Source organism: Terrapene carolina, unplaced genomic scaffold (assembly GCF_002925995.2).
Source record: "Terrapene carolina triunguis isolate 2854851 unplaced genomic scaffold, T_m_triunguis-2.0 Scaffold113, whole genome shotgun sequence".
NCBI classification, from domain to species: domain Eukaryota; kingdom Metazoa; phylum Chordata; order Testudines; family Emydidae; genus Terrapene; species Terrapene triunguis.
In genome coordinates this window covers 1915622-1940406 of record NW_020664464.1, presented here as the reverse complement: position 1 = coordinate 1940406, position 24785 = coordinate 1915622, and the positions used below count along the sequence as shown (strand labels likewise).

The 24785-nt window shown below is 41.9% G+C and overlaps 1 protein-coding gene across 1 annotated transcript in view; it reads left to right on the top strand.

The window, feature by feature from the left end:
• The first annotated feature begins 4909 nt into the window (after positions 1-4909).
• The window catches only part of MPDZ (multiple PDZ domain crumbs cell polarity complex component), a 129412-nt gene continuing 109536 nt past the window's right edge, over positions 4910-24785 (top strand). The window contains exons 1-3 of the mRNA XM_024211058.3: positions 4910-4981; positions 16054-16125; positions 16807-16973. Of these exons, the coding sequence (XP_024066826.1) occupies positions 16110-16125; positions 16807-16973 (183 nt within the window). The 5' untranslated portion in view covers positions 4910-4981; positions 16054-16109. The remainder of the gene's footprint in view (positions 4982-16053; positions 16126-16806; positions 16974-24785) is intronic.

Genomic DNA, 24785 nt, shown 5'->3' with positions numbered 1-24785 from the left:
AAATGCAGGGCATGAGGAGTCACGTGGGGTCATGTGAGGAGGTCACGTGCCCCCCCTTTAGCTGGTGCAGCATACTGAATGAATTGTAATGAATTCTATTTGTACTACTGTATCTACCAACCATCTTCGAAATTGGCATGCAGAGGTCACTAACTGGTTCTCATGGTCACCACATTCCCAACTGTCTATCTGCCCTAATGATCTAACTCCTATCACCACAGCCTGTTTTTCTGTCAACTTTAACATTCCCAGGAGTGATGTCATCAGTGTACGAAGAAGCGTCAGCCTCCTTTATATCAGTTAGAAGGTATGCCCTAGCTGAGGGTGGGATTCCTCCATTCCACCTGTGTGCCCTTCCAGCATGGGCGTAGCTTCCTCCACTTTCCCAACTTCTTAATTCTTTTCTGCTGAAAACTTTTTTTTAAAAAAACTCTTGTTGTTAACCCCTAAACTTTGCTACACAACATAATATAGCATGTGCCACCACATCTCACATTTGCAATGAATTGATAAGGGTTCCTAATAGGAAAAAAACAAAAAAGTCTCCACCCATCAGCTATGCTCCTAAATAAAGTGTCCAAATGCCTGAACACACAAACTTCCATTGATTTAATTTGTAATATTGTCTGAAGGATTTTGGCATTTCCCTGATGAGACTAAGAGACCTAAGACTTCTGGAACTGCTTAATTTGGTGTCGTTACCCCTTAATTTCTGTGCAAGGACAACTACACTTCCCAGAGCTCAAGTACCATTCCCAGTTAGCACCACCTGGGCTGCAAGTGACTCCAAATTTTCTATGGACGTGGTGTCCCTACCCCCATTCCGCCTACTGATCAGTGGAGCTGGGTAGCTGCAGAGGGGAGTGCATGCTACATCCTATAAGTGATGGTATAATGGGTGTCAAAGAGCTCCAGGAAGCATTCTGTTTCACAATGCACAGTGCATCCTGGCCACAGGTACTTTGCAACTCTTTCACTGCTGCAATATGGAGCAGTCACTAACAAACATAGTCTGGTCCTGTGTTTCTGTTCTTCTGCAGGTTATTTTATGTGAGTAATTTTACAGCTAGTAATTATACAATCAAACAAGCTGTAATTTACTTTTTAAATTTTGGGCTGGTACAAAAAAAGTGTGTGCAAACTTCAGAATTACTGGGGAACTTATAGAAGCCCAGTAGAGTACAGAAATGTCACTGTGACTAATATAACCCTGCTATTTAATTTAAAAAAATCAGTGGACAAACCAGAACATGATGGTCTGAGAGACAAAACAGAACCTTCCAGGTTGTAAATGTTTGAGTTTAATAGCATGGCAGTATTTGTAGGATCTCTGTTCAGATATAGTCCAGTACAATCCCATTTAGCTAAAGGACAATGTTTTTTTACCGTATTTGAGATGAAGAACACAATGGTGTCTTTTATTGACCTAATGTGGCAATGTTTACAATTCAGTTACATTTTGACAAAGTAAACCAAATCAAAACAAAAACAAGCAAATCAACACACAGTACCAGGCCCCAGTCAACTGCAACATGACATATTCAGCAGGGCAAGCCTGCCTTCTTTCTGGTACTAAGGATGCTATCACAACAGAGCTGCCTGAGTAAACAGGGAACAAGAGGTGATTTCTTGGCAATATAAAGGAAAATAATGACCCTACTGATAGTTACTAAATAAAAAAGTACATCAGATAGGAAGCAAAATACTCAGTAAACATAAGAAAAAAAGCATTAGCATTCTTTTTTGTGCTGAAAATAAATTGCACTGTCATTGCTTTTATTCCACTTACATATTTGTTGTATTTTACTCTAGGGATATTTGTGTATATATATGTGAAGGGTACACAGTAATCTCCATCTGTGTTTTTTTGGATATTATTTCAAATCCAAATAAAAGCTTAAATCCCCCCCAACACCTCCCCTTTCTTTTAGCCCTACAATCTTACTTAATAACAAAAATTTATTTAAAGAAGTTTTCTCTCTTCTACCCTTCTCTGTTCAAACCCTGAACAAAATATCCCTTTCCTGGAACAAACAGCAGGATGTTTGGTTCCCTTATTTACTTTGTACAGTATAATACATCTATCCCTCCCCCATTTTTTTTCCTCTGTAAGAAAAATCTCTTCCCATTCAGTCAATTTTAGAAAACAGTAAAAAGAAAATTGTAGCATATAAGTCAGGGAGGGGTTATTTATGCAGTCTTTCCTGAATTAATAAAAGTGTTGCCTGAATAAGAGATACAAAATTAGGCCCAAATGTACTAGTGATCAAACCTATTTGATGGTGGAACAGTTTCTCAAAGGAAGTAGGGGAAACAATCACTGGCACTATTTTGTCTATTTTTTTCAATTTCCTTTATATATTTTATAGCACTTGGTATAGTCACTTGCAATGTTCCCATTGTACACAGTCATTTGTTGTGCTTTTCTCACAGTAAGGGGGAGAAAAAAACATTAAAAAATTAAAAAAAAAAAAAAAAAAAAAGGAAAATGTGACCGCAAAACCACAGTAACTGGCAGGAGAGGAGGCAGCTCGGGGCCAGGTCTAGTATCTGAAACAACAAATAACTTCTAAAAAATGATTGGATTGCAAGTTGATGTCCCTTTAAAAAGAAAGAGAACTAGGTAAACGGCTATAGGGAATAACGCTTAAAAGCCATGTGGGGCCAGACCAGCTTGGACCGAGTTTTTAAAAGGCCACTAACGCCCCAATCCTGTGCAAAACCGTGTGCCTTACTTTACTGACTAGAGTAATCCTGTGTGTTTGCGGGATCGGGGCCTGAATTTGCAACCTCCAGCGGGACGGCACTACGCAGCGTCCTGGATGAGCATAGCTCTGCATGCTGTCTCCACAAACTGCTTGCACATGTGAGGTACCGTGTGTGTGTGTGTGTGTGTTACAGGAGCCATCACTTCCCTCCCCCCAAGCAGACATGCTTGTGGCATGCGAATGCAGAGGCCGCCACTTTGCAAATGTGCTCCTGAGCAGAGCAGCTCCGAGCCTCCCCCTACATCTTCCCTCAGCAGGCAGGGCAGACGCAGCACAGAGCAATGCGGGCGAGGGCAGCAAGCGGGGCCCCTCCTGTTGCTGGCTGCTGTTGTCATGGTTCCTTCTTTGCAGCCGGTTCCTACTCCCACTTCTGCGGGGCTCGGCTTAAGAACGTCTGGTAGCTGGGAGGGAAAGGGAAGGGGGAGGGGGCGGCTCGCCGTCTAATGGTTGGGCAGGATTAAGTTTCATGGTAGCCTCTGCGTGGTTATCCTGCACCTCCTCTCAGGGCCGTTACTTGGGGGCGGGGGGGCAGGAAGGCCTGCCTAGCCAGCAAACAAGGGGGGCAGGTGGCCTTCCCCCCCCCCCCTCCCCCCCGGCTCGGCTGCGGGGTGCCTGGAGCAGCAAGCCGGGTAAGCTGCGAGCGGCGGGGCGGCGGCGAGCCCGGGGGGCTGCCCCGGAGGGGAGCGCTCGCTCCGCCCGGGGAACGTTCTGTGGGCGCCTCGGGAGAGGCCCCGGGTCTCTTTGTCCCCCCCCCCTTGGTGGCCCCCTTCGGTGTCACTGTAAAGGGATGTGTGGGGGAGGGGTTCGGGCAGGTTCCCCCCCCCCCCCAAAGGGGGGGTTTCCCCCCCCCCCCCCCCCCCCCCGTAAAGTTTTCCTGTGCGGGGAGGGGGCTGGGGTTGTGGCCCCTGGGTTTTGCTCGGGGGAGGGGAGGGCGCCACAAGGCCTTGCGCGGAACAGCTGGAGGTGGTGGTGGGCTGAGCCTGTTGCTTCTTTCTTGAGCTTTCGTGCGGGGGGCTGGCGTGCAGCGGCCGTGCAAGGCTGCCGCAGCCGGGCACGCTCGCCGGCTGGCGTTTGCTAGACCCGGGGCTGTCGGAAAGCGCGGGGGAGGGAGGGGAGAAGGGGAATGATGCTCTACCGCGAATGTTTACTTGGCTCGGCTCTTAAGGGCGCGTCCCTGGAGGCGGCGAAGGGATACTGGTCACTGCTGCTCCATCGCCGGCCTGGGCCAGGAGAGATCCCGCTGTAAACAAAAGCCACATCTCCGCTGGGTGTTGCAAGTAGCTTCTGGCGTGGGCATTTTGTAACCCCTCCGAGCTGACCGGAGGGCCCCCCAGCTCGCCTCGTGGGCTCTGCACGCACAAACCCTATTTTTAATACGGTATTTTGCAAACGATCTTGTGTTAGTCAGCTCCCTCCCCCCCCCCAGGCCCCCCCCCATTCAACATGATAAAGTCTGAGCTCCAATTTAAGGGTGTCAACGAACGTGTTGCACGCCTAATTGCCTGGCGTAGACAGAAGGGGAGAATGCAGGTTATGAGGAGCATCCTCCGTCCACACCATCAGTTGTAGAGAATTTGCAAGGTGCTCTAGGTCTGCTGGGAAGAAGAACTGCATGTGTGGTGAATCTGTAAAACCTTTTGCGTTGAGTTGTAGTGAGTGTATGAACCTAGGAACGCTCAAATCCTTCCCCAAATCCTTGTGATTATTTGTCTTTGAACCGCTTGGCTAAAAAAGAAAACCCTTCTCCACCTGCTATTCCCCAGATTAGTGCCTGCAGGAAGAATGTTTGTCTGAGAGACTCCATGAAAGCTGAAGTTGAAGAATTTGATGCAGCTACTAATAAGAAGGCTACACATAGTTCTGCATATCTTGTGATAAATAAACTACATTTGGTGTTGGGAAATCATGATGACTCCCTGTTCACAATTTCACTGGAATTTCAGGAATTCTGATCTTGAAAAAATATTTATTTAAATCATCATATTTAGACATTTTTCCAGCAGAGTACAAACAAGGGCCAAATTCTGCCCTCAGATAGTCCTCTTTACTCAGTGGGAATTGTGCAAGGTATCAGAGGATAGAATTTGGCCTTGTGTCTGGATAACTTTATTTTATTTATTATGTTTACTTAGGTGTATATGCTTTTAAACACTTGACAAGATGAAACTGATTACATAGGTGTGGAATAAACTATAATACCTTTTGAGGGAAAGGTAACGTTTGCACTCTATTTACATTTCATGAGATGGATGCATTAGTTTCTGACTTGTGATGTATTTCCCCTCCAGTTTTAAAAATAGTACCTCATACAGCACTAGTGATGTTTGCCCCATATCACCTGCTGCCTGTTGAAAATAAAATGTTAGTTTTGCTGGGATTTCTTATAAAGTGAGAGGAACATGAGGGAGAAGAATAGCAACCCCTTCCATGAAGTTTTGCTTAAGCACTGATTGCTAATTAGGGTATATTATTATTATTTATTTGTATTACCTGGGGTCCTTAATCATGGACCAGGACCTCAAGGTGCTAGATGCTGTACAAACAGAACAAAAAGACAGTCCCTGCCCTGGAGATATTACAATCTAAGTAGTATCTGTAAGGGTCCAATCCTGCTCCATTGAAATCAGCGGCAAAATGTCCATTGATTTAATTTTTAGCAGGACAAGACCCGTTACATTACTATATTATTCACTTCTCAAATGGACGACTTGGTGGGGGGAATCAAAACTAAAAGAGAGAAAAAGTGGGAGAATGTTACTTTAGAATAATGATTTGCTTTGCATTTGAAAACAAGAATGGGTACAATATAGCAGATAAAACGTAGTGTAGTTTTTAAATGTTAAATACATTATTTGTTTAATTAAAGAAAATGAGCTTCCACTTCCTATTTAGCTCCAGTATTAATGTATTTGTCATTAAATGTCTGAGTTGGCATATTATATGTCCTGAAAACTTCCCTGATTAACCAACAATTTATGTGAAGGGGAAACTGGGAAAAAGTGTCAGTCACTTAAGAGAAAAAAACCTTGGATGTCTTCGTTAGCAAGATAGAGAAAACTGTGCTATTTGTAATGTTTTAGTTTAATGTGCTTAAGAAAATAAAATTATGAAATAATTCTAACGGTATAGACATATTCTGTTAGTGTTAAAATATGTTTATTTGGAGAATTAGATATCCAGTGTGTGACTGTCATTTTTATTTTACAGTTGTCTGGGGTAGTTGATGTTAAGATGCTATAGCTGCCATGCTTATTTTTGTATGGAAGAATGGTACAAAATGCATACTTGAGTAGTTTATATAATGAAAATGACTTATTTATATAATAGCCCAGACATGGTCAGATAAATAATAAATATCATAGAAAGATATTTTTGAAGAGTTTATTTCTTTTCTTTCAGCACCCCAGTTTTATTTAGAGAGCGAAAACATGCATCCACAGCTACCTACCTACTCTGGCCTTCCTACATTGATTTTTTTCCCTTGCTGATTATCCATTTTGATACCGTGCTAATGCTTTTCCTTTTCGCTAGCAGAGAAATGTGCCTATAATCAGTTACTTATGTCACTGGCTTTTATGAATATGCTCCCAGAACCTTACACTCCAGCCTACTATTGAGTAGATTTTTGTCTGAATACATTCTTCCTGCTTTGGGATAAAATCTGCCCTAGGCCATCTAATTGATATCAGCACGAGGAAACAAGAAAAAGCTTTGCTTTAATGTTAGTACATACCCCTGATATTTTTTTTCTGGCTTTGTGTGTCTTTGGAATCCACAGAACACAGTTCAATGAAACTTTTTACAGCTTATCAATTTATAGATGAGTTTGAATATTTTATTATAGAATAAATCTCCTCGCACACAGGCCACATTTTAATCATCAGATTTAAAACCATCTGAAGGCTTTCAGGATCATCCAATCCATGCTCCAAAAAAGTAAAACAGAAAATACAGTACTTACCCAATAGATTATGATTTCTGTGAAATTCATAAGGGTTGAATAAATCAGCTGCTTAAGTGACCTTTACTAGCATCCTACTGAGGTACCTGAAGTCAGCAGGCTACCATGTTTAATGAATATGACCTCATTAATTTAATACTCATGGCAATGATATTTTTATTTCACTCATTGGGACTCCTACCAAGATCATATTGCAATATTTAATTTTGTTCCTTTTCTACATCTGTCTATACATTTATGTGTAAGTATGTGCCCTCTACTATCTTGGAAAGAAGCTTTGGGGCTGTTTTGGCTGGTAGTTGAGAAATAAGTGGCCCAAAAAGAATTAAGGTGTTAAATTGGTAGAATTTTCGTTGTTATTTGGAGCAGGTCTTTCCATTGAAAATATTAGCATAGTCAGAAGAAACCTGTTACATATTCTAATATGACATTGTAAAAATATGCTGAATTTAATAGTCTTTTAGTATAGAAGACATTGTTTTATATTTTCATGTCCTTCAGTTGTAAGAAAAACACTGAATCTTTGACAGACCTTTTTTTGAACTGTTGCTTACTGTGCTGGGAACTATTCAATATCCTGTAAAATATGTAGATGTTTTAGGAGTCCTAGAGTAAATGGTTCAATTTATAAATGTTTAAGAGTGTAAACATGTTTGGATTTGAAATACTAATTCCCAAAGTATATTTGTTGAAAAGCTTGCCTTGTTTTACAACTTGTGGTTAGCTTTATAATTGGTTGAAGCGACACAGATATGTACAGTAATTCCATCCACGTAATACAAGTTTACATTTCATATAGATGCTATTTTAAAAAAATAGTTTACCAAAATATAACGTAACTTCCTTATGAAAAATTCAGTTCTCCTAATAGATTTCCATTTTATAATGCTGCCAGCAGTTAATAATAGTTAAAATAATTAAGAATAAATGGAATCAGGTGCATTTGTCAGTAGGAAAAAAAAACGTAAACATGTTTAAAATTTTGAATCACACTAAAAATATACTTAATTAAAAATTACGTGTTAGTAAATAGAATACTTAAATGTACTTGTGTCTTATCACAGAACAGATTGTAATATTAAGAACAGGTGTATAGATAACTTCATCATACAGTGTTGTGCTAAGTTCCAATTAAACAGCAATATGATTTATACAAAAGTGTTAACAAAATAAAACTTATAAAAATAAAGTAAATAAAACTAGAAGCTAATTTAAATGTTCAAATTATTTTTTCATCCATCCCTCAAAAATATTTAATATGACTTTTAGCTAAAGTAAAAATATTTTTATTCACTGTCATAATTAATATATGTTCAATGTATTATATTTTATTTTGTGCATCTTTTTTCATCGTGGTTCATACAAAATTATACTAAATTTGCAGAGATTGGGAATAAAGCTTTTCATACTGAATTATATACAGTCTTAATATGACCTACAGTGGTTTGTGAACTGTCTATTTTTTAAATACTTAATTGCATTTTTACTTTAAGGGTCTCAAAATCCTCTTTTATTGGTGTAACTTTTAAAATTTAGGTTTCAGGCTTCTTGGGTCTGTCAGTTACATACTTTTTAGTCAAGGGAAATTTGTTTGGTTCATGAACTGTGTAGAAAAGTGCAAATTGCTTTTGCTTATATTAAATCCTCAGTGCAAATTGCTTTTGCTTGTATTAAATCAGTCCTCCTCCCATCATACAGAAGGGTGTGCTCTAGACCAAGCCTGCACAACATGTGGCCTGGGGGCCGCATGCGGCCCGCGTGGGCTCATTGTGCGGCCCGCAGGGGTTGAGTAGATAGGCTCACTGTGCGGCCCGCGGGGGGGGGGGTGAGTAGACAAGCGGCGGGTGAGGGAGCGGGGCTGAGTAGGTGAGCAAGTGGGCAGTGGCAGGGAATGACTAGGTGAGCCGGGCGGGTGGAGGGCTGAGGAGGTGAGTGGGCGGGCAGTGGCGGGGGGGCAGGTGAGCCGGCGACCCGGAGGGGTGGGGGGCTGAGGAGGCAAGCGAGCAGGCAGTGGCGGGGGGTGAGTAGGCGACCCGGGGGAAGGGGGCTGAGGAGGCTAGTGGTGGGTCGGTGGCTGACCTGTTCTACTGATCTGGTCTGGCTCCCATCCCCTCTCCTAGGGCCGGCTCCAGGCACCAGCAAAACAAGCAGGTGCTTGGGGCGGCACATTTCTAGGGGCGGCATTCTGGAGCCGGCCATCATAGGTGCCGACTCCGGGGCATGGGGAAAAAGTGCCCTTGCTGCCCCAGCTCGCCTCCGCTCCACCTCCGCCTGCTCTCCTGAGTGCGCCGCCACCGCTCCGCTTCTCCTCCCTCCCTCCCAGGCTTGCCGTGTGCAAAACAGCTGTTTCGCGCAGCAAGGCTGGGAGGGAGGAGAAGCCAAGCGGCGAGGCGCTCAGGGGAGGTGGCGGAGGTGAGCTGGAGTGGTTCCTCTACCCCCCATTACTTCCTGCGCCTCCCCCAACTTCCCGTGCCCCCCCCACTCCGCCTGCTCCCCTGAACGCGCCGCCGCTCCGCTTCTCCCCCCTCCCTTCCAGGCTTGCCACATGCGAAACCACTATTTTGCGCAGCAAGACTGGGAGGGAGGAGAAGTTGAGCGATGGGCGCTCTGGGGAGGCGGTGGTGGTGGAGCGGAGGTGAGCTGGAGCGGGGAGCGGGGAGCTCCCTTGAACGCGCCGCTGCTCCACTTCTCCCCCCTCCCTCGCCTGAGAGGGAGAGGGGAGAAGCGGAGCGGCAGCACGCCCTGGGGAGCAGGCGGAGCGGAGGTGAGCTAGGGCGGGAGGTCACGGGGGGCCTGCAGGAAGCAATGGGGGGGGAGAAATGCGGCACGCCGGGGGAGCAGGCGGTGCTGGGGATTTGGGGAAGGGGTGGAGTTGGTGTGGGGCCGGGGGCAGAGGGGCACGAAAAAGAAAGGGGAGGCGGCCAAAAATTTTTTTGCTTGGGGCGGCAAAAATCCTAGAGCTGGCCCTGCCCTCTCCAAGGGTTGCAGCTGTCTGGAGGTGCCTGCCTTCCACGCCTTCCTCATTCACACCTCATTCATTCAACAGGGCAATTGATTACGAAGTGGGGGGAAGATCTTATTCTACTTCTAGCAAAAAGACATTTTTCTTTTACCTTAATTATACTACCTTAGGGGCCCGCTATAACATATTACCGAAGTTCAATACTGCTGTTTCAGTGGGGCGGCGGTGGGGAAGGAGGGTTTGTTTCCACGGGGCAGATGGCGCGGGTGGGGTTCGGTGGCGCTGGGGGGGTTGTTTCCGTGGGGCGGGTGGTGCTGGGGGGTGTGTGTGTGGTGTTTCGGGGGGGCTGGGTGGCGCTGGGGGGGGGGGTTTGGCGGCGCTTGGGGGGTTTTGGCCCTCAGCTGTTTTCTTTGGAGTAATATGGCCCTCGCCGCTTTACGAGTTGTGCAGGCCTGCTCTAGACTCTACTGGCTGAGGGAACATGTGGTTAATCTCAGTCTGGAACATGAATGTCCTGTCAGTAAAACTCTGTATATCGCTCCTGTGTTTCTTCTTATCTCCTTGTCTCTGTGCCTCCCCATTTATCCATTCCCATTTCCAGCCTCTCCAAGCACCACCAGCAGAAGGTTGTGATTTGTGCATAGCATTTACTGAGCACAGTGAAAATGATACAGTCCATGCAATTCTTGTCTGTTTCACTGAACTTTTGTAGGCACTCCTAGGAAAGCACTTCAGGCAGTAGCATAGCCATGATTCTCCATGGAGGTGAAAGTAAGAATATAGCAGGGTTCTGCTGGAAAAGTGGTTTTTTCTTTATCCTGTGCCCAAATTAACCTACCTACATACCTTAGAAACAGAATAACATGATCAAAGCAAAACAACATTTGTATGCCATGTGGGAGCCCAGAGTTCAATGTTTGCCTCCCCCTCGGGGTTGCAGCCAGTGGTGGCAGTGAGGCTAGGTGACAACAAGTTTACCTTTGGGGATTGCAAGCTGTAGTGACAGGGCGACTTGGCAGTAGATAGTAGCATCCCCTACTTGTGGGTTGCAGTTTGTACTCAGTGCCACTGACAACGACAACACGATGGCATCTGAGTGGCAGCCAGACAATGGGGGGCGGGGGGAGACAGGACATGGATGGAAAAAAGGCATACTAAGCAGGCCAAATTCAAGCGTAAATGTAGATCGAACATTTTAAAATGTTGGCCTTAGTTTGTATATAAAATGTGTGTCCTGAATATTCTTTTTGTTTAATTGAAGCAGATTTCTGTTTAGTCTCTAAGCCTTATAGCCAACATTTGGGCCTGATATCAGTCTTAATATAGGCATTTCTGTTGTATTCTGAAAATGCTACCAGTACAGTAATGGCTGTAGGATAAAGCCTATTATGGTGCTTTCTATTTTTGACATTGCATGTTTGCTAATCCAGCGCTATAAGCATTAGTTTTCAAGGTACTTATCTTAAAAAGGATTTGTGAAATACTAGATGGAGTACCAATCAATGAAGCAGGATGAAGCGCTCTCTTGGAAATTATATGATCAAATATAAAAGAACTCATTAGATGTGGGCCAGTTTTTCTTTTTGGTGAAGCTTTTAACGGTTGAGTTAAATGATTTCACTGCTGTAGTTAAAGGGGTACTGTTAACATAAAGCTCACGGCTAGATTCAAGAAGGCCCTTCTCCTGTTCCCGTTGATGTCTGGTGCAGGATCAGGCACTAAGGGTTCAAAGATGCAACATGCTGAACGCTTCCTGCCAATTGCTCTGCAAAATTGGCCCTAAAGTTGAAATAAGGAAGTGTAACTTACATTCTGCTCCAACAAAGGCGGATTCAACCCAGAGGAGAGCAAGTGCATTCTTGCTGCTGCCTCCCATTGAGATTATTCTAGGGGAACCAGCTTTAACCTCTATCTCTAGGAGATTGGTGGATGGGAGGCACTGAATCTGCCCTCACTGAGCCTCTTTCTAGTCAGTATCACCTACATTTTGTTGCTGTTTTGGTCCCCTGTTGACTTTCCCCAGCAGAAGGGAAAAGATGCTACCACTTTTGCCACCTCCTTGTCCTCCCTGTAGCCTGTGTCATCATAAATCCTGGTGTGAATTTAACCTCCTATTTAAATAATCATGATTATCATTGCCTCTACTGCTTAAAGGATAACTTAATGATTATTAAATCATTGCTTAAATTATAACATAAATTTTAAATGTCCAGTTCACTTTTTATTGGCTTGTACAATGATAACAGAGGGCAGTTTCACTTCTCTTTCCAGTTATTGAGGGAATCTAGACCAGAGGTGGGCAAACTATGGACCGCGAGACTTTCCTGCCAGGCCCCTGAGCTCCTGCCCCGGGAGGCTAGCCCCCGGCCCCTCCCCTGCTGTTCCCCCTCCCCCGCAGCCTCAGCTCACCTGCTGCCGGCGTAATGCTCTGGGCGGTGGAGCTGTGAGCTCTTGCCAGGCAGCGCAGCTGCAGAGCCTCAGCCTGACCCAGTGCTCTGTGCTGCGCGGTGGCGGTGGCTGGCTCCAGCCAGGCGGCGCAGCTGCCTGTCCTGCTGCTTTAGGTGGCGCGGCTGTAGCACCGCCAGCCACCGGTGCTCCAGGCAGCGCGGTAAGGGGGAAGGGAGCAGAGGAGTTGGATAGAGGGCAGGGGAGTTTGGGGTGATGGTCAAGGTGGTCAGAGGGTGGGGAATGGGGGTTGAATGGGGGCAGCGGTTCCCAGGGGGCAGTCAGGAACGGGGGTGGGTGGGTGGATGGGGTGGCGGGGGGCAGGCAGGGGCAGGGGTCCCGTGGGGCAGTCAGGAATGAGAGGTGACCAATTAACATTGCTATAGTTGTGCTTATTAGCATAGGCAGTACAGTACTGATGAAGCCAGCGCATAGAATGGTTGTTAGAAATGGTGACTTCAGCTCTAGTAGAAACAGAGTAGTAGAATCAACGTCAAGTTAAGATAGTAAACTCTTTGGGGCATGGACTGTGTTTTAATCAGATATGTCTGTAAAAAAGCTGGATTGGGGCCTCTAGGTGCTACTTTAATACAAATAACTAATCAGAGTAGCCATATTGAAAATGAGAAGATCAAAAAGAAAATGCACCTTATTTTCAAACAATACACTGAATCCTGCCCTCAGACATACAGGTGTAAATTCAGCTATGCCGCCATATCTGAAGGTAGAATTTGTCCCAATGAGCAGGGAGTAAAATACCAGGAAACTGTTAAAATAAAAGCTGCTGCTTTTTTTTTTTTTTTTAAATGAGCCAAGAGCTTTTGTTGTAACTGCTCATGGTGTTTATATGGTTAAATACAGAGCTAGGCCAAGGCATAGTAGTGAAAGCCATTATGATTGAGAAGCTATCTCCCCTCCCTCCCTCCCCCCTAATAAATAAAACCCAAACAAGCTTCTCATCTTGTGTGTATCAGCTTCACATATCAATACATCTATAAAGAACAATCTGCTTCTTACCCATTAACATACTCATCCTTCAACATGTAAAATTACAGGACTGCTCCTATACCAGTTCCTCCACCTCTCACTCATCAATACTTTTTGTTCTATATGGAAGAGAATTCACTCACAGGAGGGTCACCCCAATTTAGGTAGGATTTATTGCTGCTGGAGAGCTGAAATAACAGCTCCTGGCAATGAGTCATTCTGAGTAACCTTACATTTTCATGGACTGTTCTAGTGCACAGCAGCTTTAGGATTGTGGACACCTTTTCATGTCCCTCCTGAGCTATGCTATGTGCTCTTTGGCTGCAGATGGGGAATGGGGACATACTCCCTGTTTGTTTTCAAAATGGGGCTTGGCAGGGCTTGAAGGAAACATAATTGGTATGAATGGATTACAATGGCGAGAGAACTGCAGACTCGTCCATCAAATTACAGAAACCTCTCTAAGCCCAAATATGGGCTTTGAATAAAGGATTTGATTTGATAAATTTAGGTATTTGCGTATCTGGCAAGAAAGGTAACTGGACAGACTAATTTGGGGAAGCCAATCCCTCTTCAATATGTAAAACCACCTCATCTATCCACTCGCTTATAAAATATAGTTATATGCAATATTATGGAAGCTGATCTAGCGAAATCATAGCCTCCTTCAGTTTTAGACTGCTTGAGATTTGATAGGCATGTGTGGGCATTGGCTATGCCAGATGAAATGAGAGAACAAATTCATTAGAGCTTGTAGTGTCCGTTACTGCTCTGTGTGTCAGTGTAGTGTGTGTCATGTGATAAGATTACTTTTCATTCAGTCACTTGGAGAATCTGAATTCCAAGCTTGATCTGAACTGATGAATTGCCATGAAAAAGACAATTCTAGCTGTGAATCAGTGAAAGCATCCAAAAATAAAATGGTGTGAAATATTCAGACTTGTTGGAACTAAAGAGATGTTTGCGCACAAACTGTATTTAAACCCACTAGATTTTGGGTTTCTCTACTAACTCAAAACACAGTCCATGTTTATCAGCCATTCTTCATTTTTCATGACTTGTTCAAATGAATCTGGGCAGGTAGATATTTTCTCAGTTTCTGTGTAGGGAGGCATTCCGCTTACATTCTTCCCAAACTGCATGATTAATTGCCCTGTGGGGTTGTTCTCCTATTCCTGCCCCCATGCCTTCATCTGTGCCCCACCACACAGAATTCTTAAATGACCAGGTCTACCATGTCTCCCACCTCTCTGGTCTCCTTGACAATACACTTCTTCTAAACACTTATAGACCACCGTTCTTTGCACTTTGATGTGTTAACCAGATTTAAGTCAGAATGCAATATATTGCATATATATCACATAGGAACATAATATTGTTACAGATGTGAAGGTAATATCCATGTGATAGATACATTTTATCATGCACTTGCCTGCACTCAGCCCACTAATCCATCTTCCCAGCACCCAAATGCTCCAGACTTTTGAGCAACTTCAGAAAGGCACCATTTTCTTAATTAAATGAAAATATCAAAGAAATGTTTCCTCCACATATGGAATTCCTCACCCCTCTCCACCCAAATCTCTGCTGCAAATAAAATTGCATCTGTCTGAGAGCCAAGATGGCAAAATTCAATCCTGGACCAGTGATGGATTTAAAATCCAATGTCTCTTGGTACTGTAGAGCTTGAGATGGGAGTTATTCTATTCTAGTCCTGCAGGGCTGCAAGGTATTACATTTTAAACATAGCTTTTCTATTTTTAAAAAAAATCCATGTAAGGTAATTTTATGAATTTTGTGTGTGGCTTCTTTTGGGATCTTGTACAGTTTACTTCATGGTAAGTGAAGCTCCTGACTTTTCAGGTGGATGGATTTTAAAAAAAAAATAGACCCAATAATCTTTAAATCTTTCTAAAACATTTGTAAAATAGTCTGTAAAATATATCACAGATAGAAAATACGTGCTGGTATATTGTTGTATAAAGGTTTTAATGGAAGTAATTTTGGATGACATGCATAGCTTACATGTGGCTTCACTACTCATGAGTAATTGAGACATCTCAAAGTTGTGCTGATAAAGACCTTTACACCAGCATGTATTCAGTATAAGCACACAATAATCATGGAGCTAATAAGATACATACTAGTCTTTATCTTTTCATCCCTTTGGGGTTTTTTTGTTCTATCCTATCTTCCATCCTTTGTTTGTACATTGTCGGTTTAGATTGCAACCTATTGACTATGAAGTGCTATCAGATTTTTGATGCTGTGTAAATAATAAATGAAGATACTGATTGCACGTATTCCTTTGAATCTCATAGATTTGCTTTGTTTTGATGCAAAACCATGGATTCTGACAGTTGGCACTCAAAACTCCAAAACACAAATTGTGCATGTAACACGTGGAAATTGATATTGTAGGAAGTACGTCACATGTGCTCATGCAAACAAAGCCCTCAAGTTTTGTACAGCATCACTTGGAAACTAAATTTACAGCTTCTGGTTAAAATAGTACACTACACCTAGCACATCAGTAGGCAAAAACAGCATTGTTATGGAAATTTAGAAACGTTATGAATAATCCTAAAAATCATTTTATACCTGCCTCTGGAAATTTGCACTACATGCATCTGACGAAGTGAGTATTCACCCATGAAAGCTTATGCTCCAAAACGTCTGTTAGTCTATAAGGTGCCACAGGACTCTTTGTCGTTTTTTACAGATCCAGACTAACATGGCTACCCCTCTAATACTTTCCATTCTTAGTTTTCAGGTTCAGAAGTGACTTTTGGAATATAATCAGCTGCTAGCTTATTTTAATTGTTTAAAGAGTGGTTGTGTTGATTGTTTTTCAAGAACTTCAGTGTTTTAAGATTTGATCCTTAATTCTCTTAATGTGATCACTTTTTTTCTACTTCTGTTATTTTTAGGGAAGTATATTAGCTGCCATTTGCAATTTTGGGATAGAAAGTGAGCAGTGGAAAACATGCTGGAAGCAATAGGTGAGGTTTTATGTTACCACTATATGTTTGTGGCCAAACTCGGTTTATATGATAGATGTGAACTTAAGACATTACTGTATAAGATAATTGAGCTACATAGTGTCAAACATAGCTACTATGCATAGAAATGTCTGATGATGTTTGGATTCTTGTGTTCATGCATGTATTTTGAAATGCACATCATGTTCATTATTCCTGATGAGCTATTTATTAGCATTGTCTGTTTCAGTTTCATTTTTTCATATTTAATAATAGAGCTAGATGGAAAATCATGTACATCTTTTGTGAAAATTAAAACAAAAAATCCACAGTATCTCTACTTAACGGTGTTTGTATTACAACAGTCAATTGAAAGCTCACAAGCTGTGATTCCTGCACCTGAGTTTACATGAACAATTTTTCACATATAGGACCCAATTCTGCATGGACATGTGCCACTACTATTGGCTTCTGCCCTTCCATTGATGTCCATGGGATTGTACCCACATAATTGAGGGCAGAATTGGTCTTTTTTTAAATTGTTTTTTAATGTTCAATATTTTTCACTTAATGTAAAAATTTGTAAAATATCACCCATCTCTAATTTTAGCTGGTGGGAAAGTGATGTTGTTTATATAGTCTTTGCTAGCTGCATGTGAGCTTTTGTAAGCTACTGCTGACTGGTAATGAATATCGCTGCAGATACACATCGGGCCCTGCAGGCAGTGGAGCGCCTGCAGGCGAAACTGCGGGAACGAGGTGACTTAGCAAATGAGGAGAAGTTGAGCTTGCTAAAATCAGTGCTGCAGAGCCCTCTCTTCAACCAGATCCTGAATCTTCAGACTTCTGTCCACCAGTTGAGAGATCAGGTAGGACAATAGTATCTTGGGGAGAAGAGAAAAGATAAAATGTTGTAAAAGCTTATGTTTATCTGATTGCTGCTTGTGATAAATTAACAAAATGCAGGTTGAACAGTAAAATTAAATAACTAAAATTGAAGGGCTGATCCAGAGCCCATTAAAGTCAATGGAAAGACTCCCATTGACTTCAGTAGACTTTGGCTCAAGTCCTGAAGCTCATGTATATGTATAGATGTTTCTAGCTGTTTGCCTGTAGCTTATTGCTGTGTACTGTAGGAAAATGATGACAACATGTGGAAAGTTGTCAGAAGGCTGACTACTACCACCACTCAAAAAAGAAGGAAAAGGATACAGTCATGATAAATTATTATAGAATTAGGGACAGATCCTTAGCTGCTATAGCACCATTTACTTCCAAGGAAATACTCGGATTTACATCAGATGAGAATCTGGGGCTTTATATCCATCAATTGGCGTGCACTCTTTGTGTGATTTATCACGCTCATAGGCAAGAATACCATGTTGTTTAAACATGGATTTGTATATAGAAATCAAATCTGAGGATGGACAGTCACTGCTATTTTGCCTTCATACTGAATGATTATTTTGGGCCAGATACTGCTTCCCTTTTGGTACAAACACATAGAAAGGAAGAGTTTAGTTCTAAAGATCTGTGACCATGATCCTTTTGTGCTACACTGCATCTTTTCCCTAGTGGAGGTATGGCCTGTGGTGGTATAAAAAGAGTGACCGGAGTGGCCATTACTTCTCATGGAAGGTTGAGATTCACAAGCACCATGGGGCCATTTACTTATATGGAAATAACAGATAGTAGGCAACAAAAAGGCACAGAATAGGACATTACATTTTCAGCACTTTATCAGCATGAGTAAGAAAGCAGACATTTCCGTTATATTGGCTGGGTTAGATTTTTTGTGTGTGTGTCTTGAGAGAGCGCTTGAGTATAAAATTAGTTTACTGAATAACATTTAGGACCAGATTGTGCATCTGCCTCAGCATCCAGCTGTTCACTGACCTGTGTGAGAGGGGCATAGCTATGGCTGTTGGATACAGAAATCCCACAATTCCCTTCGGGTTAGCCCGTGCTCCAGGGGCAGTAGGAGGAAGCAGTCCCTGTATTCTGAAGCACTATGGGACTGCAGCTGTGACTTGCTTCGGGAGTGAAACTAGTAAAAGATTTCTAGCCCCTCATACAGCTGTGCAGCAGCCGGGCATCATCTGGCCCTGGGTTTCCTGTAGTTCTTGGAATTAATCTTGATGCTATTTCACATGAGCAACAAATACTTTTGTAATTTTACAACACTATCTTATTGTAAGTTTTGCTCTTCATGTATTTGATATAGAGGAACTAGTTGCCTGAGAGCAATACAGCAATAATAATAAAATCTTACCAAAAAATCAGACTGTTGAAATTCTGAGGTTAACATAATGCACAGTTAGAGAATGAAGATTTAATGCTGACTTTAAAAAAGGCACAGAATGAGTTATGTGGTTGATGTCTGTGGGAGCATGCCATCTGATAAAGGTGCGCCAGAAAGTGTTACCAGGAATTTGCTGAAAAGTGAATGGAATTTGTATTACTATGTGTAGGGTGGGGAGATAAATGGGATTTTTCTCTTTTAAATGATTTTACTGATTTAGGTGAATACAGTATTTATCAAATCTGTAGCACACAAACACTCTTTGAGGGAGACAACTTTTTTAAAGTGAAAGGTTTATCTGAGGACATACACATGCAATTGCACAGCTATATTCATACATTCTGCTACTGTGATGGTGCTTGCAAATTGGGTGATTTTAATACAGTTTGAGTGTCCAGTGAGCTATCTGCATGTGAATTTACCTGATCTGCATGCACCGGCACGAACAAATGCATATGCAAATATAAGTGTGCAACTGTGCATGGATCTCTTTTTAAAAAAATGTATCTCTCGCTGTCTCTGTAAAGAGCATTCCTTAACTATAGTTTTAAAATAGGGACATGAAATTATCTGAGGTTGCTATTTTTTCTTCTTTAAATGTTTTCAAACAATACAATTGAAAATTATTTTTAAAAAAGAAAGAAAAACAGGAAGCTCAATTAAAGAAAATCATAATGAAATTCCCAAGGAATTTCCTAGGTTTCAATTTTGTCCAAGGATATCTTATTTTCTTTGTATGTGTTGTGTAAATGTTGTGCTCTTGAAAAGATTGACTAAAGTTACTTTCTAGTGTAACTGACAAGGAAGACAATTGGTGTATTCGAGTCAGGAAAGAAATGCAGCATACCTTTGTTGTTCAAGCTCTGGGCTCCTGTTGAGGAATAAAGTTGTATGATGGTTTTGTGCGCAGTAGGTATTAAGATGAACACGTCAAATTTATTTTCACTTGAAACTGAACAGAGATTTGAGCAGTGGTCGCTAGGATCTGAAAGCAGAAGAGCAGGTGCATTAACCTGTCCATTACTTAATGTTGTCTGAGGATTATTTATGTGATTGCCCGTCATGTACTATGTGCTTGTTGAATATTCAAGAGACGATAAGATGAGAGAGACATGCAGACTGAAGTTAGGGGAAGGGGAACAATGATGGCAATTTTATATAAAAATCCCATTGATTCACTTGAAGCAACACTACAAAAGTGGGTCTTTCAGAAAGACTTGTATGACACCCCTACCTTGGCTACCTCCCTGAACTCAGCAGGGGCTGTACCATGCATAGGGGCTGTGTGGGGAAGGGATGGAGGTGATTATGTGAGAAGCTTAATTCTTAAATGTATCTTTGATAAATATTTAAAATTTGCTAGTAAGCCTCCAGGAGATTAGGTAAACGTAGTCCTAGCATACAAATATCACTTGCACTGTACTTAAGAGGTCGTTGCCTCCTCTTTGGGGTCCAGAAAATTAGACTCCGTATTTTTGTTCACCGAGAATGAATCAATGATGTCACAAGCACCAAACCATAAGCTGAAAGAGCCACTCTCTGTTTTCATTCCCTTATATTTTCTCTGTTCTCTTGAGGTTTTTATGCTTGCTGTCACCTTTCCATCCTTCTTATTTGTGTTAATTGAGAATCGATCCCTTTCATCAGGAGAGGTGGGCTTACCTGACACCTCTAGGGTTTGAATTTGTTCTAGACCATTTGGTTTTGGTCTGCTGATTTGTTTATTTTGGTGTTGATGTTGTGCACTGCCTTTTAGTATGTTGCTTCGATGCCCTATAAATATTTTAATTGAAATAAACAATTTTTGTTGGTTATTTTGAGATTCTTACAATGCAGAGTTAGGAGATGGAATAGGAAAAATACTTTCTCTCACTAAGAAAAAGCATGGATTCAGTTCAGTTCCTAGTAACATCATGCCTTTAGCACTCATTTGCATATAAGTGTACTAAAGCAACCAGGATGCTCCCCCCCCCCCCCCCACCCAGCAGCCTCTCTCTTTACTGAATGTTTGCTTTCTGAAGCTACAGAGCAAGCTCGGTGTTTGAAGATAAGGGAGTGACAGAAAAGACAAATAGAAATTCTGCCTTGTGGTTTGTTGAACTTCTCAAGTTTTAAATAATTTGATTTAATTTTTTCACCATGTAAAAATATTCTAAACATATTAATCACCCAGCAATGGCAATCCTCTCTTCTCCTTTCTGTCTTTCACTCTGTGCTTCCTCTCCTCCCCCCATCTTAAGAGCTCAAGGCACTGCTAATGAGAAAAGTCCCTTCCTTGGCTGAACTGCATTCCTCAGATTTTTCTCCCTTGGAATTATGGCCATTTTACACATGATTCAGGAATGGAAAAATAACCCCTGCAATGCAGACATATGCTAGCTTGCCCACAGTGGTCAGGTGCTCAGTGCTGTAAAGTCTATACAGCAAAGAAATTAAACACAGGCACTGGGAAACTAAATTTTTTTTGCCTGTGAAAGGTCTTGTGATGAGCAAGTGAAATCCCTGCAAAGCATTACACAAAAAAAGCACTCACAGTTACTGTTTTGTTGTCTTTCCACTACAGTAGTGACTGTTGGTCCTGGAGTCTGTCATGTGATCCAAAATATTCCACATGCTCATAAAACCAAATATACTCTGACCTAAAAACTCTCCATGTGACTCAGTGAGGTATTAGTGGCAGGGGCTGTCAGCATGGCTCTTTTGGAACTGTGCTGCTGGGGATTGGGGTTGGGAGGACAGGACTCCAGGGATTCAGAGCTAACACTGAAAATTAAGGCTGCTATGTAGGTAATGCTGCTAGCCTCCATTGAACGGCGTGTTCATTTTTAAAGAGCTGCGGTAGGTGGTGGTGGGATTTGGGGCCAGTCCTAAGGCCTTTTTTTTTTTTTGAGTGCTCTGTAACCCCCTACAGAAAAAAATGAAGAGAAAACATTACAAAGAGAACTTTGCAGAGTTAGCCTCTCACTTCAAGTTTTTCAGGATGATTGGACCCTTTATGATTATTATGCATGCTTACAACCGCCTTGATTATTTTAGGAGACACAAATACCAGATTAAATACTGTATTGAGGTCTGTGTCATCTTGGGAAATAGTGACACCTGCTCAGCCTGACACACACACACACACATTTAAGTTTTAAACAAACTAATTTTGAGAGACCTAAAAATGCTGATTTGTTTCTTAAAATGCTGATGTGCCAAAGATATGACTGGAATAGGATTTTTTTTTTATTAAAAACATTTTGAACAACCAAATGAAAGTAGTATTTAATTGCATTGAGAGTCTAACTATGCAACTGTAACATAAGTTTTATCACACTGTGTGGTATCAGTGAATTTTCTTTTTGTCTAATGCCAAATTATGTCAATATTGCAGATGTTACATACAGTAAAGGAAAGCCAATCAAGGCAAATTAGCATAAGCCAAATTATAGAACAAAGTAATATTCCTTCTTACAGTACTTACATAATCACAGGGCTATAAAGCTACTTTATGATGGCGTTATATTGGTTTTATAACTGCCAAGCAGTGCAATTTATATGTTGTTAAAAGATATTTCTTATAACCACAAAAGCATCATTTTTGTAGGACTTCCATTTGTGGTTTAATGTCACCCGGGAATGACCTCTATCTGTGTGATTAGGAGTAGTGTTCACCAGTGATTCTCCACTTTTTCTATACTGTGACCCTTACCAAAAAAATAAAAACAAAAAACAAACAAAAAATCAAGATCCCCTTCCTATTTAGCCATAAAGAAAGGGAGTATGGTCATGACCTTCCTTGTTTGCAGTTCCCCTGGGGGTTAACATCCTGCAGGGGAAGAACTCATGGCGTATACCAAGGGACAGGTACCATATAGCAAGATGGCTTTGCATAGTATCAATACTTAAAAAAACCCATTGTTTAAGAGTGTGTGTGTGTGTAGAGAGAGAGAGAGAGAGAGAGAGAGATTAAGTTTTGAATATATGTGAAAAACTTTACTTTTTCAGCCTTTTTTCCCCCCAAGTTGTGATCAGGAGTCAGAAGCCACTTTGTCTGACATAGCTTAATGTGAGAAGACTAATCCCCATTGAACATTCAACTAATTTCTTTAATTAGATTTAAAGATAAAGATCATTAAAGTGGAGTGCCACCATCAATTACAGTTGAAGAACTAGTATTCAATAATGCATCATAGCTGTGCTGTAGTCAGTGTTTTGCTGAAAGATTTTTTTAAGAAAAGAAGTCTTCCTGTGAGTGTAGATTTAAGAGCGCCTATGATTTTAGTCTTTTCTTATAGTGTATGCAAGGGGCATATCAGTATTCCTGCTGTAAATTCATACATAGGAGAAGCTTTTCTCACCCCGTGCTTTTCATTTTTGGACACAGTAAAGGATTTTTTTTTCTTACTGAGCTCCTTGCCCTTCCAGCAAAGTAAGTGATTTATTCCATAACAGGGAGGAGAAACAGTACCGTGATCATGTAGAAGAGCTGCTGTTCCTAAAAAGGTCAGACCCAGGGAGTAACTGTGGTTCACTCCAGCTGGGATGCTGGTACAACTAGCTCTTCTATCTGCAGATATGGAAAGTTCTAGATGCAGCACAGGCATTGCTGTTGCTCTTTGTTGGGAGACAGGCTGCAGAGAGGCTGTTCAGAGGCAATCCATGCCCCACGTGAGATTGAGAGCACTTTTCAGAAGCAGCTGTTCCTAAAGAGCATGGTGAGAGGGCAGGGATGAGGACAGTGGGTCTACGACTATGGGGATTTGCTGGTCAGGGATGACGGTAAAGGGGCATAGTAGTTGCGTGGCTGCAGCCAGCTGTGCTGGTGCTCTGCACATTAGGAAGGTAGTATACTATTCTTCCTCGTCTATAGGATGATCTTCTATGTAAGGCATCTCTATTTAGCTTTGTTCAGGTGGTCCAAAATTTGTCTCTTTATCAGCATTATTTTCAGACTTTCTGTCCTTTTCTGACTTTGTCTTGGAGGGTGATTTTACACATCCCATCAAAGGGGGTGGCTTGAGAACCACACAGACTGGTCAGGCTTCCGTGGAGTATCAGGGAAGGGGGAAAATGGGGGCACTAAGACAGCATTCCCCTACTCCATATACGCAGGGTAAAATCTCCCCTGGGAGGGAGGGTCCCTGCCAATCATGTGCAGTGTAAGAGACACCTTGGCATTCTGATATTAAGTGAAGAATAATGGCCCCCAAGTACAAGTCTAAGGATAAAATATTTCATACACTTCTATTTGATTGTTTTCATAAGTAAAACAATTATAAAACACATTTCTATAAACAGTTATGCATGGTGCCTGTTGGGGTTTGCAGGTTTGGGCCCATGTGTTGTGACCTCAGGTTGTTGCACATCTAAAACTTTTTGGGTGTGATTCTCATTTACACTCAGGCCACTTCACACTGCTCTGGTGTGTAAAGGGGCTGTCATGTGGGAGTGAATTATTACACCTGCTTTAAGGGTGCTTTACGTGATTAGGAGTGTGAAAAATAGCCTTATTGTAAATGAGAATCAGGCCCTTTAAAATGTATTATGTTAGGAAACATAACTGTTATTGATATTTGAAGATGGAGCGTACAGAGAGGGATATAGAGCAAATAAAATGTTTACTAATCTTCAAACTGTCAAGTTATATCACTTGATCGGATTATGTTAGCTGCACAATAGGCAGTAGGTCATCCCTTCATGTCATTATACTATATTTGGCAGTGAGCAAGGATTGGGTTTTGAATTTAGATTCCAAGGGCCAGATAGATTCCAAGAATTTAGATTCCAAGGACCAGATTTTTAAATCCTGGCCTCCAGTTCGGTGGGTGTAAATTGCACAGACAAATAATTTTGGACATAGTTTTCTGCATATAATGATGGGCCCTTTAGAAGGTTAAATTTCTGACTTGAGGGTGCAATCAGGGATACAGATGTCTGAATTAGGGATTGTAACAGGGCATAGCAGGGCTTCCCTTAGTCCTGCCTCTGCTCTGCTCCAAAAACCACTCAGAAACCTTCTGGCTCAGCCCCTGTTCTGAGGAGTAGAAAAGAATCAGATGATTCATCATTAATAGAGATAATGAAATATGAACAGAGTTAGCATTTTGTGACAGAAAGGAGAGTCATAGAATCATAGGCAATTTTCAGCCCTTATGTCTATCAGGCATTCTTGTCCATCTTCCTGTCAATGCAGGATTGTGTCCTACAGTGTATTTTTAAGTGCCCTGTCCAGCCCTGTCCAGTTCTAAATAACTCAAGCAAAGAGACTGCACCATTAACCTTAGGATACTACTTCACAGTCTGAGTGTGTTCAGTCTACATTTTCCTTGAAATGAGAATGAATAGAATGAAATAGTCTTCTGCTGCATTTGAATACGTTGGAGGATGTTTACCA